This window comes from Pocillopora verrucosa, chromosome 2 (assembly GCF_036669915.1).
Source record: "Pocillopora verrucosa isolate sample1 chromosome 2, ASM3666991v2, whole genome shotgun sequence".
In the NCBI taxonomy this organism is placed as follows: Eukaryota; Metazoa; Cnidaria; class Anthozoa; order Scleractinia; family Pocilloporidae; genus Pocillopora; species Pocillopora verrucosa.
Genome location: NC_089313.1, coordinates 18,261,803 through 18,281,896, shown reverse-complemented (window position 1 = coordinate 18,281,896; position 20,094 = coordinate 18,261,803). Strand labels below are relative to the sequence as shown.

Genomic DNA, 20,094 nt, shown 5'->3' with positions numbered 1-20,094 from the left:
AGTTATTCTAGGCAGAAACAGTGGACGACTCACCCCGATAATAGTGTTTTGATAAGATGGCCCTTAACAGGTAAAAATATTTATAGCGGACAGAAAGAAAGTCCAGATGTCAGAGATTTCACGTCATCACTCTATCATCAGGCCCAGCGCGCAAGTCAAGCACAAACGCGGACAAGGAAACATTTGAAATAATTTTTTGGTCCCCAAAAGACGTTTGCGCTTTACTGAATTGGTTCACGTCTTTCTCTAAGGAAGTTTGAAGGTTCTTTTTGTTTTACTTCAGGTGCCACATTTTAACTTGTCGCCATGTTATTTCATGTCCTTGTGTATGTCCCCAAGTCAGTCAGCGGAATTTTGCCATCGGCTCTACTGTCACTCGCCTCAAAATTCAGACAATAAACCTAAATAGTAACGAAACTAACCTTAAAAAGTGCGTATATATTCATTTATACTTTTCTGATGCCAATTTTCATCCTTTAATAAATAACTCGTAAGTAACCTGTTGCAAGATGAGTTGCCGACCATGTTAGAAATTGATTCACAAATACAATTATAGAATTATTGACAATTTATCACCACTACGCGGATAACAAAATTTTTGTTCAACAGCGCCAGGTGGTTAAGGGTAGTCGGCGAATTTTTATGTTGATCTTAAACGAGTTACATGGTGGATAACTTTTCCACTTCTGTGGTGAAGATCTCAGATAACTTGCCAAGCATGCTAACAGTGCTAATTTGATGAATTCATCTGTGACTAGTGAAGTAGTTATCAAGAGAAACATTTCCCAAATCCTTTACACCTCAGTGGTAACTTTGCTTTGAGCACCTGGAGTATAATCGCCGAATCACTTCGAAATTATATAGCAAAATAGAAATGGTTCTACAGGTTAGGGGCAAATTAATTCTCTTCGTGCAGCTAAAAGGGAAAATTGGCCGGAATCGAGATCAGTTGGTCGGAAACAGGGCCACTCGATACTTGCACTAAAAGTAAGTCGGAAAGGGAAGTAGAGTTTAAACATAACTACGTGAACCATCTCCAGATGGAAAGTTGAATCTCTCCATACACTTAAAAGAACTCAATATGGGGATTTACATCTACATTGGCCGAAAACTGGGCAACCTACTTCGTATGCTAACTTATATATTGACCTTGACGACATTTCGAGCCTGAAATCATCTTATGCCCCATTCACACCAAAGCTTAAACATGTTTAAAAGTTGTTTTGTTAAACACAGTTTAATTTTTTTTTTCTTCATAGAAACTATTTAACCGAATATTTTTGACTTGAATGTAGCACATTGGAAATGCAAGTTAGCAAGTACTTGAATCCAATGGAAAATCAAGTTTTTCAGTTCTCTGTTTATAATTTTCATTCAATGAAAACCAGTTTAACAAAACATGTTTTGCTGGTGTGAATGGGGTATTAGTCAGAACTCTAAAAGTATCCAAAAAAGTGACCCAGATTATGGAGTTTTGACCTGGGATTTGTTCTGACACTTATTTGCCTAGTTCTTTTTAAAATAAGGGATGGTAAGTTCTATATAAAACTTATTTCTTACTTTTGAGATGTAATCTGCCTGAATTGAGATAAATTCACTGAGATCATCATTTGTTAATGAAATGTCTTCATATGTAACCACAAGAGAGTGAAATGAATGCTTTAATCTGCTTCTCAGGTCTTTTTTGTGACACACTAGCAAGTATGTTGTATAGGATATTACACACGTGAAGTTTTTTGACATTGCTCTGAATCACTAACCAAGTTATGGAATATTAATGTTTTGCTCGATATACACTGGTATAGGCAACTCCTCCAACTTTTAAAAGTACTCCCTATATCATTACGATTGTCAAAATGAAACGCACCTCCAAATACGTATTTTTTCCAACCTAAAAAGTTAGATAATAAACAATTACGAGTTATAGAGAAAAAAAAAACCGGTAAGTTCTCGCCACTTTCACCTAAGGTGTGGGTGAAAGACCAGCAGCTACACACGCGGCCATACAAGTACCCTGGGCAGCATTACATGCCAGAATAGCAGCTGGGACTGCTGCGCCTCCTGTGGAAACACCTGCCGTACCACCAGCGGCAGCCACACAGGCTACCCAGATTGTGTTACATCCAGTCTGGCAAATTCCATAGGCCAGTAGTCCCGACTGGGCAATTTGGATAAACATGGCCAACACGACAATGTACTTCACAACAGACGCCATTTTGCTGTTCTTGTGCTGAAAGTTAATTATCAATCACAGTGAGATGTTAAGAACATCATTTCAGCTGAACACCTTTTCCTGGTTGTTCGAATGGATAAATCGCTATCCGATAAATAATGTAGTGCGTTTTCCTAAAGTTAATTTACCCACCGTTTGCCAATATGGAATGGAATGAACAGCAAGAATGAATCACGTGATTTATGCGCTTTATGGACCTCTTTTTCTCTTGCGTAGGATCAAAGCGAGCAGATTGGCCCATCTAATTTTGGTGCCGAAGTCTCAGATTTGTTCAAATTTCTAATGATGCTCTGATCTGCTCCCATAGCCTTAAGTCTCTGTCAAAGGTAGCGAGAGTGGCCCAAGTGATTCATAAGCGGCCCTTATGTGAGTGGAGCGTTAACTTTGCACTACACACACATACAAACATAGGCATGCGTAGCATGCAAGAGTTATTGTTTTGGCTGGGCGGGTTAAGATGGGGCATTTTGTGTACCCAATGTTTTTATTTTTGTTACAGAAAAAGAGCATTATCTTCAAACGGACGAAAATATCGCATTACTTCACCTTAAGTGGAAAAAAAAACCTAATTTATCTCAGTGAAGTCACACAGGCATTTTGTGGTCTATTGCCTCTATTGTCTAAATACTTCCGAGCAAAAATAAAATACAACGGTGCCTCACTTACTGTCGTCTCCTTCGCTGCAGTTGTTTGGTCTCGTCACACAACGCCATCTATTCCCCGTTGGAGAGAGAGCGCGTGGCGTGATGAGACTAAATAACGGTTGCGAAAGAGACTACGCTTACTGCCGTTCCTTTAACAGAGAGAAATAAAAATTATTCGTTTACAGTTAGTTGCCTGAAAGATATAATTCCACGTAATATTACAACGAAAAGCAAACTGAACCTTCTGTATAATGCTATGTTATCTATTGTTTACGTAGTCGTCTTGTGGGCTAATTTCTACGTAAAGTTGTTGATGTCTTCAGCAAAAGCTGCCGTGAATAGCTTCGATGAATGTAACGTATTTGAGAAAGCTGCACAGTTATCTGTTATTGTATATGATAATATACATGAAATCAGATGTGAGAATAAAGGAACAACGAAATATTCCTTTTCTGCAGTCAGGAGAAAATAGAGGATACTGAAATGGAGTTCTAATTCAATACCAAATGTTTATAATAATCTGAATCACAGGGTATATCTTTTTAAGTCCAATCTGTCTAGGGATATAGAAACAACCCCTGGTCCTGTTATTAATTATGCTAAAACAATTCAAGCTCCTGCAGTCAAGACAATGTAGCAATGTTTGGGTTAAATGCTGGTACACAGTGTGTAGCTATGTGGCTTGCTTCCCTCATATATAACAAGAGGAATGGTATTGTATCCTCAATGAACTTGGTTAATATCATGAACATTGGTAATGAATTGTATTCTGGTCTATCTAGTCTATCCAGGCAATCCTATTTACTGTTAACAGAAGTACCTGAAATGATAATTGTGCTTCATATTAATTATCAGCTTCAGTATAGTCCAAGCTATACTGGTACTATACATGGTACTTGTGAAGTACAAGATTTCAATTATTGTATGTCATTTGCTTATGTTATGCAGGCTTTGCTTGGACAAAATTATAATTCCTTTCTTTTAACAATCCTTAGTACTACTGTAGGTTTTTACTGTAATGGTGATGGTAGGTTTGAGATATTTGATTCTCATGGTAGAGATTAATATGGTATGCCCCATCCTCAAGGGACTTGTGTACTTTTAGAAGTTAACACCTTAAATGAGCTGATGAGCTATTTTCAAGGTCTTAATCAAATCCAAATGTTTTATTTGAACTTAAAGGTGTACATATTAATGAAAAACAATTTGATATGACGGATATTTCAGATCAACAGTTGCCAGCTGTCCCCTTTGAAGCAAATCATGCAGATGCTGAAACTACAACCATTTATGTTCCCTTGTTATGCTGCTGTGCCACATCTTTTTATGGCATTTGTTTTTCCATTATCAAATATTGTGGGTATTGGAATTCACAGACTCTAGAACAGTGACCATGCAAATAAATTTTACAAAGAAAAACTCAATGGCGATAACCATCCACTGACTATCAACAATTTCCCAAGGACACTTCAAATATATGATTCAGATAATATTGCCTTTAATTTGGAGAAACAAGGAATACTATGCTGTACATCTCTTAGTAGCGAATTATTGCTTCTTAAGTTAATCACAGATAATAGTAAGGATAATACTTCAGCTGTATTTTTCAGCACAATAATATGAAAACAAAAACAAAATTGTTAAGTACTATATTATAAGATTCAGTCCTAATGGCACACTTGATATATTTGAAAAAATGAATGACATTGATTTTCTTATTCAGTCATTAGTGGGTATTGTAGAAAAAACAATTCCAGAGTAAACATGTAGAATATTGTATTAAATTTATATGTTGTTAAACTAATTTGTCAAATGCTGGAAGACAAAAGGTAATGGTAAAACATAAGTCTCATAGTCAGAAAGAACTACATGCAAAAAGGAAAAAAGAAAGCTATGCAGAAATGGAACCTGCCATGAAAAAGCAAGTTTTGTCTAATAAAGTAATATGATACAAGTCAGTGGATCCTGCAAAAAAAGAAAGCTTTCATCTCACAGAGCTTAATTGTATAAATTACTGGATCCTGAAGAAAAAGAAAAGCTTTTGTCCAAATCAGCAGATTGGTATAAATCACTTAGTTCTGCAGAAAAACAAAATCTTTTCTCTAGCAGAGTAATTTGGTATAAACCACTGGATACTGCACTAAAACAAAAGAGAACAGAATGGTTTGACTCACTCAATTCCGCACAAAAACAAAAAAGAGTATAAGGTATAAGTCATTGAATCCTGAAGAAAAAGGAAAACTTTGTCTGGCAGAGCAGAATGGTATAAAGCACTGGATCCTGCAGGCAAAGATAAGATTACATTACAATTCCAAGTTAATAAACTCAGTTCAACATGATTTAGATCATAGGATCCCAGCTTTTCAAAGTAAGATTAGAGAAGGTTCGTATTATATTTGCTCTGTTTGTAACAGAATACTATGCAGAAAAACTGTTACCCAGTTAAACAAACGAATTTACCACAATCAACAAGAACTATTTACTGAGTTGTATACCCATGATTCCTTTCTGTCTTGGAATGACCTATCACCTGTCGCCTGATGGCAACCTTTTTTGACATAGGTGTATGCCCTTGGCCAGACTTAAGCTGACTATTTCAGTATACTAGTCCAACACCCATAGTATCACTACACTTGATCCCAAGGATCCAGTACCATCCAGGTATCCCAGTTACCCTGCTCACAGGGTCTAGTTTCACAGAAAAAGTCAAAATGCGGGAGAATGTGTGGAAAATTCACTATTAGTAGCATACCCTTGCAAACTGAATTCCCAGTTTTCTGGGAATTCCTAGGAATTCTCAAAATTCCCAATTAAGCAACTAACCTTTGCAAACTGAATTCCTAGTTTTCTGGGAATTCCTGGCAATTCCTAGGAATTCTCAAAAATTCCCAACTATGCAAATAAGCTCTGATGTGAAAAGCTAGGAATTACTGGGAATTTCTGGAAAAGGAAGACTCCAGTTTTGTGAGTTCTTGGAATTCCTAAGAATTCCAAGGAATTCTCAGCTATAAAAACTACCTATAATTTAAGAAGGGTGGAATTCTTGGGAATTTCTGGGAATTGACTTTGAGGCAAATTAATTACCCTGAGGTCCACATATATTCCAAGAATTCCCAATACCTTGAATGTGAAGGTTTTAAGAAAAGGATTAATTTTAGAGGCTTAAAACTTTTGCTTAATAAAAGGTATGCTATACAAAATTTACCGAGAGATATACATACATATATATGTTTATAATTTAAAGATCATGAAATTTATTATTGAAATTAAGTTTTAGTAAATCTCTTCATTAATATGGATTTTCTCATGAAGCAGCAGTCAATTATGTTAAATGCATTAATTAATCCAATGTACTTATATCACAGATTTGCTTTCTCACCTCAAAGGACTCTTGGATTCCATGATCATAAAAGTTTTTATTGTGATGCAAAATATCTTAGGTTCACAGATGTGCCAAAATCATCAAACATTCATCAGCTGTTCCTTGGTAGACAACTTCCACATGTGTAACAATAATTACATTGTTATCTACCCTTAAAGAACTTTGTTAGTTATGAAAATAAGTTACTTCCCTAACCTACATTACTAGTTGCCTTTATTAGAACACCTTGGAACAGTCAAGCTCCATTGCCTCAAACACTGTCAGAGACTTTTTGTTCACATTATTTTTGGTAGAAATATCATGCCTTAGACAAACAAATTCAACACCTAATTAATCTTTCTTTTTTCATAATTGTTGTTCCTCTTTTTTTTATGTTTGTTGCTTTGTTTTCGTGACTGATTAAAAAAAAACTCTGATTTGAAAATATTTTTAAAACAAGACTTGTTAAAAGTGAGAAGTACAAACCGAGTTTCCTTTCAATGTCCCAATCACTGGACCTCCTAAAAAATATTACTTTTCTTTATTTTTGGTGCAAAATACAAGTCCTTCTTTATATATAAATGAAAAGTGCAAGTCACACTTCAATAATAACTGCTCTAAAGTTTACTTGTTGTTCTCCTCTGAGTCAGTAATCAACAAAATTGTTTTATACTTCGGACAGTGCTTAACCACTTGTGGACCAGAATTCCGACGCACCTCTGTAATCGCATATAGTTGCTTCTGTCTCTTGTACAAATGTTTCTCCTTTATGAGACGCACTCGACTGACTGTTGGCACCACTGCTTTAAGTTCAATGGAAACGACAGACTGAGGAATCTAGATGGCGGTGTTGGAACGTGTTGCTGAACGCTTGTTACGGTCAAGCTTTATTGATTTAGGTACTGGTACACTGGGATCATCTATGCATTTCTTACACCTCCTAATGTGGTATCCTTTTATAAAAATGAGGGTAAAAGACGATTTGTAATCGCATTCAAAATCGTGATTGGCTTGTGTTATTTCTCACCTATGCCATCCCTTACCAAAATTAAGTACACTTTTAGTATACTATTTCTGTAATCAAAGTGTACTGCAAATAAGTTACACAAAGTATACTTTCAGTAGACTTGAAGTATAGTTTACAGAGCTACTAAAAGTATACTTGTAGTATACTTGAAAGGTACTGAAAATTTTGCAGTGCACTTCAAGTATACTTCATGAGTAAAACCACTAGTGGCAAACTGACAAGTACAGTATACTTAAAGTATACTTTAAGTATACTTAGAGGGTATTCAAGATATTATAAATGAATGGCATACATACCTGCAGCCAGGTAAATTAATATGCACGAACAGGCATGCAACCACTAGTTCATACGGCATATGTTCAGCTGTATTATATACTTGGCCAAGTCAGATAAGCATTCAAGCAAAAGTATGAAATTCATGTCTTTAATTTATTTGGTACAACTGACCATGACAAATAACCTAAAATTTGTACAATAAAAGACTGCTTCTAAATTGTCTTTTGATGCAAAAATATATATTTTACAATGAAATCCATCATTGGATTATTTCATAAATTTTAACAATAAATTCCATGCAAATTAGAAATGACTCTCACAATGTTGGGATACTTAACAAAAACTATTCATTGTTTTAAAACGAAGAATATCTATAAAATGGACTTCATCATTCAATCATGTAAAACAGAAACAAATTTCATGAAAATCAGCAATGTCACTTACAATGTCTCTTGTTGGGATTAAAGCCAATAAAAAAATGGTTGTTGTAAAATGTAATAATCAAAAAATTGACTTTGTTATTTAATAATTAGAGAAGCAAGCAAGCCTTGTGCAAATCATAATAGAAAATAGTCTATCTACTGAGTATCCAATCATATCATTTTAATTAATCTTAATTCAATCGATTCAATTGTTTACTTTCCTGGCAGGTTGCCAACCACTTGCCCTTGTGGTTAGAGAACTAATTTTATTTCTCAGGGCTTGCTTGATTGTAGAGGCCTTCCCCCCTTGCTTTACCACAAAATCTGCAAAGAAAAAGAAACACAGGAGCTTAACTTTTTAGACTTATGCATGACAACAAGGTTGTGTTACTTTGGAAAGACTCATACCACAATCAATAATCCGAGATCACTTAGATCAAAGGAACTTCTGAATACTTGCTTGGAGTTGTTTTCCTCACTTTTTTTATATGGATGGTCCCAAAGTTTTTTTACAAGGCTGATCCCTGAGAAAGTCATGTTGATCAACATGTACAAGTGTACAAATTCCCAATAGTAATAAAATGACAAAAACACCAAATGCAATGTACTTACCCAAAATTGAGGAAACACTGTCAGCATTTAAGCCCTCTCTGGCATTTGCTCCGGTCAGATTCTTTCCCACTAGCTCAGAATTTTTATAAAAGCAGCTGAGCAGGAAACATGCTGCTGAAGTTGGGCTGTTTTTTACTCTTGGCTGTGTTTATGTGATCCTCGTATAAGTAGACACCTCTACCTTTTGATAACTCAACCATCTAAAAAGGACACACAAATTTAACCATAAGGTTTTCATAACAATCATGTCATGTTTTTAATGTTAAATTGAAGGAAGGCTATGGTGAACATTTGAATTTTGAAAGTGCATGACCACTAAGGCAGTGAAAGCACTTTCAACTGATTCCCTGCACAGAAGTTTTCAAGTAGTCCCTCCTACAATAGCCATGTAAGAAATTATTTAAAACTCTAAACAAACTTAGTCTACATTGCATTTGATTGTCAGATATGCCTCTTAAGCTCAAATAATAAAAAATATATAAATTCGATAACTTAAGCTTCACAATCTAATTGCCAGGTATTAAGCCTTAAAGCATTTACCTTGATTACCACAATCTCAGGGACTTTCCCAGGTCTGGGGAGCTCTTCATAACAACCATTCACTACAACAGATAAATGGATTAAATCATAGCTTTAATTACCTAGCTAACATGGGAAGATTAAATGTAGCAATCAATCAGTGGGTCAATCTGCTTGACTGTCACCAGTATTTTAATTCATATAAGTATGTAAATGTGGAAAGATACTCTTCCCTTCAAAATAATATTCATATCGTAATACAAGCATCACTATTTGAAACACAATAAGATGCATCATTAAAATACAATTTGCAAGAGTTGTAGCCTTATTAAAGTGCTTTAAAATGGTTTATTCCCTACTTTCAGAGTTATTGTAAAATTATACAAGATAGACTATGATCAACTGGTATCCATCTTTCCCCTCACAATTAGTCAATCCAATGAGAAGCAAAAGGAAAAGCAGACAGGAAAATTGCCCTGCATTTTCTATCTTATCATTAAATATGTGAGTGCTAGTCATGTAAAAAGTGAGATATAATTACCTTGAGCCTTGAGTTGAGAAATTTCTTGATTTTGTGCAGCTATGATTTCCTTGTACTCCTCACATTTTTGGCAGCTGTGGTGGAATGTGGACCTTGGCTTTTTTCCACCCACAGTTGGTCTTGGAGGAAGTTGTGGTTGACTCTGGGAGAAATCCCTGGGTCTTTTTCCACCAACTGTTGCTCTTGGGGTTTGTAAAGCTGGTTTGGCAGAGTTGGAAGGGGGAGGAAGAGAGAGGGGGGGATGAAGGTAAGATGAACATTCGGATATAATATCTCTTCCACCAAAATATTCATCATCATCCATGGGTTCAGCCCTGTCAACATCATACTCCTCTTCATCAGATAAATTGGTAAATGGCTGCTTGCTTTCGACATCCAGATTTCTTGCTAAAGAGTTCATCTCTGCAAGTATGCGGTTATCCCTTTCCATCAAAGCAGCTCTTTCCTTTTCTTTTACAGCCTTTTCCCTTTCCTTGTTTTCCTTAGCCTTTTGTTGTTCTACTCGTTTCTTCTGTCGTTCTGCTTTCTTTCTTGCAATTTCTTCCCTATCCACCATTTCTTTTTGTGTGGATTCTTCACCCTCCTTCTCCTCACCAACATTCTTTCTGTTTTCCTTTGTTTTCTTTCCTATCTTTTTCATTTTATTTTGTTCTGTTTGTTTGGGGTTTTTCAATTTCTGCATGGCAACTTTTCTTTTCATCACTTCCTCTTTATCATCTGCAAGTTAAAACATCTTTAGCTATCAAAAAGATATCCATTAACAGTAAAAATAAACTTCAGTTGCAGCAACCAATCACAGCACAAGTTTGCAAAAAAAGATTCTACATCTGTTTGTGAATTTGTTGCCTCCTCTTTCATCTATTTGAAGCTTGTTTTAAATTATTTTTATCAAATTAAATTATTTTATTAAATCCTATCAACAAAATATACAACTTGCAAGAGGCACACCATGTACCAGTAGTTTGTCACCATGCCTTATCCATTAATTGGGGATTACAATATCCATTTCTATCCTTAATTACCTCCAGGGCTCGACACAAGCCACACATTGGTAGAAACACACATGGTTTTCAATCTCCACCAGCCAGTCTAGCTCGTAAGCAAACTGAAATTGTTGTAACATCTAAGTTGACACTAACCACTTGGCTAGTAAGTTGAAAAGTTAGGGTCGAGCCCTGACCTTAATCATGACTTTTTCAAAAAGATTTTAAGAAAATGGATTGTATTTAAAGTAGGTGGCACCATTTTCATCAATGTCATGCTTCCATGATGAAAAACCGAGCCATTTCGTAACATTTCAGAGCTAATTCTTTCAGATTTGCATAGAAAAGCAAAATCAAACAACTTAGCTTCCTATCACAAGATGATCAAAACAAAAAAAGTGCTTAGACTCACCACTTTCAAAAATTATTGTGCACAAGTAAAAGGTATCCCCATACTGCGCCTCTTTAAGGCCATCTTCCCTTGTTCTAAAGTCGTCGTCAGTTTTGATGTCCAAAATACCGTCATCTACAAACTGAACCAAGTAGTACACTGTACGAGCAGGAAAGAAACATAAATTAAAAGAAAGTTTTACATATTCAAAGGAGAGTTAAATAGTAGGAACTGAAAGTACTATTTCAAATATGTGCTCCTAAATTGTAAAAATATAATGCCCTAATTTTGACATGAAGTCATGTACAAACAAATAGAGAGTTACTGTTTTGTGGTCTCTGGGGTCTCTCTATTTAAATCACCCGCGGTGTGCACACGTGGCCTGAATTCGAAAATGAGCGCGAAAGTTATGAATAGACATTTCAAATTGCAAATCAACCACAAGAAAGCTATATATATTTCGTTTTCGCATTGTGAATATAATTTGAAAGATATTTTGGGCCGGAACAATCGATTTCAAAAGACCTGCAATCTGTTTCTGGAATATGTTTCACAACAAATCGGATTAAGACAGAATCAACTGGTGAACGCGCAATCGCTATGCTCTGATCGCTTTAATTCACGGCGAAGTTATGAACCCAAGGATTAACAGTTATAGGTTATTGAATTTAAGTGATAAAAATCCTTTTCGAAGGGCAAATAGTGAATTTCAATCTACCCTAACGATGTAAGCTTGATAATTTATGCAAACACATTCCGACGTGCTTTGATTAATTCACTGATTTTAACAAAGAATGGTAATTCAGAGTTAACACAAAAGGTCACAAACCTTGATCCTCCAATCGTTTGGGAGCCTTGTTTGACCTTCTGGAGGTGATACTACCTTTCCTTGACATGGTTAGGGAACGATAACTATTTAAACACGGACTGTTGCTTCCACTGTAGCTTCCACTGTAGCTTCCACTGTAGCTTCCACTGTAGCTTCCACTGTAGCTTCCACTGTAGCTTCCACTGTAGCTACCACTGTAGCTGAATGACGGTTAGCTTGGGCCAACTTGACCTTTGGTACACGAATTTCGCGCGCCTTTCTTAGAGATGCGTGCGCATCCAATGAAGGGGCATTGTGGGTCATTGACAGTCATGTCATTCAGGTCAGCGATCGTATTGAGCGAGTATGGCGGTGTCACAGTGATATGTGTACCCCCGTGATATGTGTACACATATCACTGTGACAGCGGACAATAATGAGAAAGTCAGAGGTCCATATTTGCAATATTTGTCCGATTCTTCCACGCGTAATGTTCCGAGAACTACAAAATATAGATGGGACAAGAAAGCTAAATTAATGAGCGAGAGAGAGGAGAGCTGTCCAGAAGAAAGTAGTTTAACAAAAAGTCCCAGTCCGAGTTGTCAAAGGAATGAAGCAGTTCCCGGTATCTCAACGTCGTCTTTCTCTCCGGACGATTTTCAGTCGCCTGAACCGAACAATATTAATGCAAAAATGGAAGTTAACAGTTTTTTCAACAGTGGTGACGAATTTGAGACTGAAAGAGTCGAAGAGCTGATGTCGATGAGTGACGATCCAGCTCTATTTACTGATTTTGTCAGGGAAGACGATCGTGATATTTCTTATGCGGACGATTTTCCAGATGTTTTTGAAATGTTAGGTGAGAAGGAAACTGATGGGAAGAATAGCGATGAAGAGAGCGACAACGACAGTGAATCATCTGATGATAATTCTAACCGACCTCTCTATCCTGGATGTCGTCTTTCACTTGGCATAAGCATGCTGCTAGTGGTCACGTTCTGCGTGAGGCATGCTCTCTCCGGGGTCGCTCTTGCTGATTTGCTCACTTTGATTGAGCTGCATTGCCTTTTACCAAACCAGTGCGCGAAATCGACAAAGCTACTCCGTGAGTTTTTCGGGAAATTGAAGAGTCCTCTGGAACTTCATTATTACTGTTCGTTTTGCCAAGAATACTTTGGAACACAAAAACCAAGTTGCTGTTCAAATGCCGCCTGCTTGTGCGACTTCGAAAAGAAAAGGTCTGAATTATGCTATTTCATTGTCATACCTTTCATTAACCAATTACAAGCAATAATTCGAGGTAAGTTAACTTCAGTCTCCTTCCTTGCAAAATGAAAGGCTTTTTAGTTAAAGTATATTGAAATTGAAACTTATGGAAAATTGTGATTTTCGTCTCGTCACCTTTTTGGTATAAGAAAGGGTTATAGTTTTTGTCACAGTGTATTTAAGATATATATAGATTTTGAATTTTTGTATAAATAATGGAAGGTGTGAGGACTCTTGGGCAAAGTCTCCCCATACAAAACTTTGCCAATGAACTAACTTCCAGCAGCAACATACTGCTTTGATTTAACATTTCTTATTCAGTAGTGTCAATTTTATTCAAAGGTATGGGAGATTCAGCGCATGAAATACTACATCATCGTACGTCCAGGAAGAAGAAGTGCAAACACAACATTGAGGATATATTTGATGGTGAACTGTACAGGAACCACTTTGATCCTAAAGGTTATTTCCACGGGACATCAACTGCTGCAAGAGGAAAGGAAATCCACCTATCCCTGATGGTGAACACAGATGGTGTTTCAATCTTCCGTTCATCTAACTACAGCTTGTGGCCTGTGTACTTCGTCATAAATGAGTTGCCTCCAGAGAAGAGGTATCAAATTATTTTATTTAATTTTTTTTTTAACCCTTTAACTCTCATGAGTGACCAAGACAGAATTTCTCCTTACAATATCCATCCAATGTCAACCAGATAGGTGATAAGAATGAAGAAAAAATATCAATTTGGGATAATAAGTCGATCTAATACTAACTTCTCTGAACTAACATTACAAGAATTGTATGGTTGACAGTTAGGAGGATTACAAATTTGACTTGGGAGTTAAAGGGTTAATTATTTTAATTGGACAGTTCATTACATGAGGAAGCCTGAAGGTATGACTGCTTTTAATAAATGTCATGCATAATATCCTATAGGAAGTCAACAAGATGCTGTTTGAAATCTTGAGGTAGTTTGAAATGGTCATTACCCAGGCAATTAATTCTTGAGGAATCTAGACTACTGTACACCAGAAAAACATTTAATTACACCAGGTTTAACTGAATGAAAATAAGAAACAGGTAGTCACTAACTTGTTTTGTGCAAATTTGATGTTGAAAAAAATTGATTTGGCAGCTTCTATGAAGAAAACAAATTTAAGACAGTGACTAGATGAAGAGCTTTAAAACATGTTTCAGCTTTGGTTTCAATGGGTTTGAGTTTCTCTTTCATTTTTTATTTCATATCAAACTTTCAGGTATTGCTTTGACTGAACTAATTACACAATTTGAAAATGTAACATGTTGACAGCAAATCACAATAGCTGTTCTCCTGCTCATACTTTTAGGTTTAGCACCAAGTATCGTCTCTTTGCTGGTCTGTGGTTTGGACGTAAGAAGCCAGATTTCCGCACTTTTTTGCAGCCATTTGTAAATTCTCTTCATGGTCTCTTTAAAGAAGGTACTTAACTTTTGCATTATTTTTTCTTTTCCCATTGAGATTCCAAAGTTAAATTCCCTCTTATTCTTTCCAAAGTATTTCTATTATAAACTCAATGGTCATGCATGAGTTACCATTGAAGTGTTTAGAATAATAGACATCTGTGGTTATGAGAATTTTATAAGCATGATTTTATCACACTCACTCATTAAGTTGTTTTTATTCCAGGTGAACAGGTAACTTTCTCTGATGGATCTTTGAGGATTATACGTTGTATTCTTTTGTGTGGAAGTTTTGACGCTCCTGCAAAGTGTTTATTTCAAAATATGTCGCAATTCAATGGGACATATGGATGTCCATATTGTCTTCATCCTGGTGAAACTGTGAAAACCAGTGAAAGAGGGCACACCAGGGCATACCCCTTTCATATAAGAGGACATCAAAATGCAGAGGGAGGAAAACAAACAAATTTAACTGCTAGGACAATTGAGAAACGGACACATGAACAGACACTGTTATTTGCCAAAGAAGCTGATAACCTGAAAGGCAGTGGTAAAGATTCAGTAGTTAAAGGAGTGAAAGGGATGACTTGGAGTATGGTTTTACCAGGTTTTGATATCATCAATGGTGTAACAATTGACTACATGCATTGTGTTTTGCTTGGCATCACTAAAATGTTGTTAACTTTATGGTCAGAAAAGTCATATTCCAGTAATCCATGGTATCTTGGGTCAGAAAATGTCAAGAAATTGGAACAAAGATACTTAGATATTAAGCCCCCAAATGTCATAACACGTACACCCAGAAGTCTGTTAAAGAATCTTGCACATTTTAAAGCATCAGAACTGCGTTCTTTTCTTTTGTACTATGCCCTTCCCTGTCTCTGGGGACTTCTAGAGGAAGTTTATTTTCAGCACCTCGTGCTTCTGGTAGATGCAATCTATTTACTCCTACAAGATTCCATTTCACCAAATGATGTAGAGAGTAGCTCATCAATGCTGTTACACTTCTGCACAAGGATGGAGGCCCTGTATGGTAGAAGGTATGAGACATACAATGTGCACATGCTGCTTCATCTCCCAGATTGTGTGAGACATCTTGGTCCACTATGGGGCACATCATGCTTCTGGTTTGAGGGCTATAATGGGGATTTGACAAAACTGTTTCATGGTACACAGAATGTTGACATTCAAATTACCCATGCAGTTTGCATTCATCAGAAGATACCCGAGCTAACCCCTCTGCTTCCTGCAGGATCAGCAGCAAAGAGCTTCTACAAACATCTTGTGGAAGGCCGTCCACTGCCCACTTGTAGAGAGGAAATTGCAGAGAAGGTGTATGCGATAGGTAGCCTTCAAAGGCTTGATTTAGATCCACAAACCAGTGTAGTTGTTAAAGATCTACTTGGGGAAATTTTAACTTCACATAAATTCAAGCGGCTCTGGAAACATGGAACAATGTTTCAGTGTAGTCAGTATCATGCAACTACAAAGAGAAATAGCTATACAGTTCAATTTACCAAGAATGGTACTTTAAATTTTGAAGAGTTGCAGTTCTTTTTAAAGTGTTTTCAGCTTTGTGAACATTCTGATAGAATTTATTATATTGCCATCTTGAAGCTGCTGGAGCCTAACCCAAAAATTAGCCTTTCAAAGGATAAGTTCACAAATGCTATGGTTAATCACATTGTTCCTGTTAAGAAAGCAAAAGGAGCATTTGTTGCAGTTCCTGTCATGGATATTATTTCAATGTGTGTTTCTGTCAACATCAGTGATTCTACAAATGCTGATTTTGTGTGTAAGCTTCCAAATAGGTTTGAAAAGGACTAGGCAGTAGTTACAGGGCTCGACACTAACTTTTGAACTTACTAGCCTTGTGGTTGGTGATAACTTAGACTTTACTAGCCAAAAATTTTTTTACTAGCTAAGTAAATGAATGAATTGTGTCAGTTCTAATTTTGTTGAATGGGCCTCATGTTTTCCTCACATCAAATCTCTAGGTCAACAAATCACAAAGAAAAATCTAGCAATTTTCCCACAAAGACTTTCAGGACTCTGTTTTTCTTTGAGATGTTCTCGGAAAAATATTGAGACCTGAAGACATTGTAAAAACTGTTGAGACTTCTTCACAGACAGGCACCATAGAAATGTTTCAAAAGCAAAACAACAAATCCTGGAAACCTTTGTTGGTGAAATTTGATGGCAATAAATGCCTGATTTAAATGTCAAAGAGGATCAGTCCTTCTTATCTAATTATTTCTGTAGTTGTAAACTTTGTCAGTAAGCATACGATGACATGTGTTTTCACAGTTAATGAAATGTTATCCCTTTACAGTGCTGCACGAATTTGTGCATGATTTTATTTGGAAGTTCATGTTTTGTTGTACATATTTCACAAGAAAATTGATGTGTGCTTTCAGAAAATGCTGTCTTGTCTGTCAAATATTTCTTTCAACATAATAACATGTTCAGTTACCTGTTTAGGGGTCACACAGTGAAAAGTAAACAGACCTTTTTTTTTAATACAGATGTAAATTTGCAATGGTGCTGAACATCACGTGCCTAGTAACATGATAGATCCACAAAGACATTGCGAGAAAAGTGTTTGTGTTTGTCTTCTTTGAAGAAAGACAGAAACTAGTTTAGTCAAATTTAGTTTGTTTACTAGCCAGTGTCTAGTGGAAAATAATTGAAAACCACTAGCCAAAACTGAATTTTTACTAGTCTGTGGCTTGTTGGCTTCTGTTAGTGTCAAGCTTTGCAGTTACAATGACTTCAAAGAATATGTATGTTAATGCGCCATGCAGACCTGTGTGTGTGGATTGTATTTTCAAAGTTGAAAGCTAATATACAGTGTAATATAATTCTTCTGAGAAGATAACTTTGCTGTGCAGGCTTTTTCTGGTTTGTAGTACAGTATACCTGTAAACCAGCCAATCTGATTGTGTAAATGTATATGATCTTATCGACTGAAGCCTAATTAGTACCTTTTTAGTATAGTTATTTCCTACTACTCTCATTTGTGTGAGACATTAAAGTTATTATGATCTTTATCAACTGAAGCATCAGTACTTTTTCAGTAGAGTTATTTCCCACTTAATCAGACCTGAACTTGATTTACATTTGTGTCAAACATTTAAAGTATACTTGTACCCTACATCAACAACAAAGAAAATGATTTTCATTTGAGCAGTATACTTAAAGTGTACTTGTACCCTACATCAACAACAAAGAAAATGATTTTCACTCGAGCAGTATACTTAAAGTATACTTGTACCCTACATCAACAACAAAGAAAACGATTTTCACTTGAGCAGTATACTTAAAGTGTACTTCAAAAATGGTACTGCAGATGTACTTAAGTAAGTGCAGTACTATTGAAGTATTATTGAAGTATGATTGCAGTATAACCACTATTGACGCAGTATACTTGTAGTATACTTAAAGTATACTTCAAGGCTATCTTTTTGGTAAGGGATGAACACAACTCAAGTGGGTTTTTTGAGTCTTTGTTTCCTCGACAACTTTCGGCCACAAATCGTGCATTTGTAGTACGATCGATTTCTGTCGATTATTTCTACATAGAGTGAGCTCACATAATTATTTATATCACCGTCAGATCAATTGGATCTAAGGTATCCATCGTTCAGAAGCAGAGAAACGGTCAGAGAAGTCAGAATAATGTTGCGCTTTTCTTGACATTGCAATCGGGCAAGCTAGCGGATTCAGTTTGCTAGCCAATGGCAATTCCTACAAGATCCACGTGATCATGCCCGTGATCAGAAACAAAGAAGACTCCATTTGGCGCTCATCTTTGAAAAGTACTTTTCAACGGTTGATTGCTCGTGCATCAAGTAATTTCTTTCCTCAACTGTTTTGCTTTATGTAATATTTCTAAAGATAGGTTTTATTGTAGTTCGATGGGAAAACGAGAACAGCGTGAGTGTTGTAAATGAAAAGAAAGTCGTTGGCGCTGTGGAGTTAAAAGAAGGGACAGCAGTTAACATTTTGACTGGTACAAACAAGGGTCGAGTGGCCATTTATAATGCTACGATTTTGAAAGTTTGTGGTGAATACAAATTGCGATGTTCGTTGCGTGATCAAAATCTTCTCACAGAATAGATATAACGGCTTGAATGGAGGTTACATAACGCTCGGCGCAACTGAAACTCGAATAATTCTGAAATCGAATCGGTCACTTGCATACCGCAGTTTCTTAACCTTATGCTTTACAATGAAATAAATCTATCAGTAAGGTTTCAAGATTACTTTAGTCACATTTGGGAACATTCAAGATTCATAATACATAAAGAAGCCCTCCTTGGTAAAAACAAAATAATGTATTCAGCCCTTTTTTCGTAAAATCTATGGGAGAGATGTACTAACTCCAATATAAAAGTCATTCAATATATCAGAGATTTCCCTATCCCTGCACTCTGTTAAATTGAGATTCCAATGAATGACCTTTTCCTTATAGCTATCTAAGGCCTTGTCTGAGCTTTTAATATATATATATATATATATATATATATATATATATATATATACATAAGTTAAAGAATTAAAGAGGACGCATTGCATCTTTAATTCTTTAAATTATTTATACTTAGTCCTACTACCACAGAATTGAGCACTTTATGCCAAGGTAGACTCTACCCCCACATTCATTTATATATATACATATATTTTTTTTTTTTTTTTTTTTAAATTCAGATTTCATGGAATCCAGATACAAAATGGACAAGCTTCTTGTGGACAACCTCATTCAAGGCCAACAGGGAAAGCTGTGACCCCAGGAAAAAAAGACAAACAGCAGCTAAGTCTGCAGTTTAGGATAACTTCATTCTAATTTATTATTACAGTTACAGCAAGATTTTAAATAAAAAATCAATTCTACTTAACTGTTATTAAGCCCTTCACTCCCAAGAGTGCTTGGTCAAAATTTGAGAAGAAATATTTGAATTCCAGTGTGCAGAATCAACAAAGAATAAAACATGTAAGTGCTGCTTGACAGCTTACATAGGAATGTTCATACACAAGAGTTTTATCCAAATGAGTCACAACCACATAAAATCAAGCCAAAGCCTGTCTCTGGCAGCTAAAGGGTTAAATACCATTTGTATCATCATCCTAAAATTAAATGATTCATTTTAAGACTATTTTTAGACAGATAATATTTATTGCAACAAATATAACTTAAGATTTTGCATTTCATGGTAAAGAATCAACAGATTTTTTTTTGCAATTTGTGTCAAACCAAATTTTATGATTGATTAGGACTATTTTATATGAATAGCTGTGGTTGAGGATTCATATGAAATTTTCAAGGAATGAAAAATAAATCAAATTGGTTCCATCCTAATATTACTGCATGTCACGGATCTTAATATACAATCACAAAATATAAGCTTGTAAATAGATTTCATTGAATACTTGGATTTTAGCTGGGATTTTCTAATTTCTAGTACTTATCTTATATTGGTAGCCTCAAATTTTTGCTAAAAAAATTCCTAGAAATTCCCTGGAATTCCTAGGAATTTTTTAGATTTACAGCTTTTCAGGGAAAGTCATTGG

The 20,094-nt window shown here is 35.9% G+C and overlaps 3 protein-coding genes across 3 annotated transcripts; 2 read left to right on the top strand and 1 right to left on the bottom strand.

Annotated features, from left to right (window-relative positions):
• Positions 1 to 7,520: 7,520 nt before the first annotated feature.
• On the bottom strand, positions 7,521 to 11,439 carry LOC136278980 (DNA ligase 1-like). Its single transcript, XM_066162292.1, has 5 exons — positions 11,031 to 11,439; positions 9,636 to 10,352; positions 9,116 to 9,177; positions 8,576 to 8,775; positions 7,521 to 8,287 (listed from the first exon to the last, which is right to left on the bottom strand). The coding sequence occupies exons 2-4, from the start codon at positions 10,333 to 10,335 to the stop codon at positions 8,659 to 8,661; spliced, it is 879 nt and encodes a 292-aa protein (XP_066018389.1). The 5' UTR covers positions 10,336 to 10,352; positions 11,031 to 11,439; the 3' UTR covers positions 7,521 to 8,287; positions 8,576 to 8,658.
• Positions 11,440 to 11,737: 298 nt separating this feature from the next.
• On the top strand, positions 11,738 to 13,152 carry LOC136279262 (uncharacterized). The gene has a single exon (XM_066162879.1). The coding sequence runs from the start codon at positions 12,220 to 12,222 to the stop codon at positions 13,150 to 13,152; it is 933 nt and encodes a 310-aa protein (XP_066018976.1). The 5' UTR covers positions 11,738 to 12,219.
• Positions 13,153 to 13,344: 192 nt separating this feature from the next.
• LOC136278979 (uncharacterized) lies at positions 13,345 to 18,487 on the top strand. Its single transcript, XM_066162291.1, has 3 exons — positions 13,345 to 13,696; positions 14,430 to 14,542; positions 14,750 to 18,487. The coding sequence occupies exons 1-3, from the start codon at positions 13,428 to 13,430 to the stop codon at positions 16,348 to 16,350; spliced, it is 1,983 nt and encodes a 660-aa protein (XP_066018388.1). The 5' UTR covers positions 13,345 to 13,427; the 3' UTR covers positions 16,351 to 18,487.
• The last annotated feature ends 1,607 nt before the right edge of the window (positions 18,488 to 20,094 follow it).

Coding starts and splice junctions, on each gene's coding strand:
- LOC136279262 (XM_066162879.1), top strand. CDS start 12,220: ATGTGTACACATATCACTGTGACAGCGGACAATAATGAGAAAGTCAGA.
- LOC136278980 (XM_066162292.1), bottom strand. CDS start 10,335: ATGAAAAGAAAAGTTGCCATGCAGAAATTGAAAAACCCCAAACAAACA. Junction 9,178..9,635: donor TTCTCAACTCAAGGCTCAAG/GTAATTATATCT, acceptor TATCTGTTGTAG/TGAATGGTTGTTATGAAGAG. Junction 8,776..9,115: donor CTGAGATTGTGGTAATCAAG/GTAAATGCTTTA, acceptor TGTCCTTTTTAG/ATGGTTGAGTTATCAAAAGG.
- LOC136278979 (XM_066162291.1), top strand. CDS start 13,428: ATGGGAGATTCAGCGCATGAAATACTACATCATCGTACGTCCAGGAAG. Junction 13,697..14,429: donor GAGTTGCCTCCAGAGAAGAG/GTATCAAATTAT, acceptor TCATACTTTTAG/GTTTAGCACCAAGTATCGTC. Junction 14,543..14,749: donor TCATGGTCTCTTTAAAGAAG/GTACTTAACTTT, acceptor TTTTTATTCCAG/GTGAACAGGTAACTTTCTCT.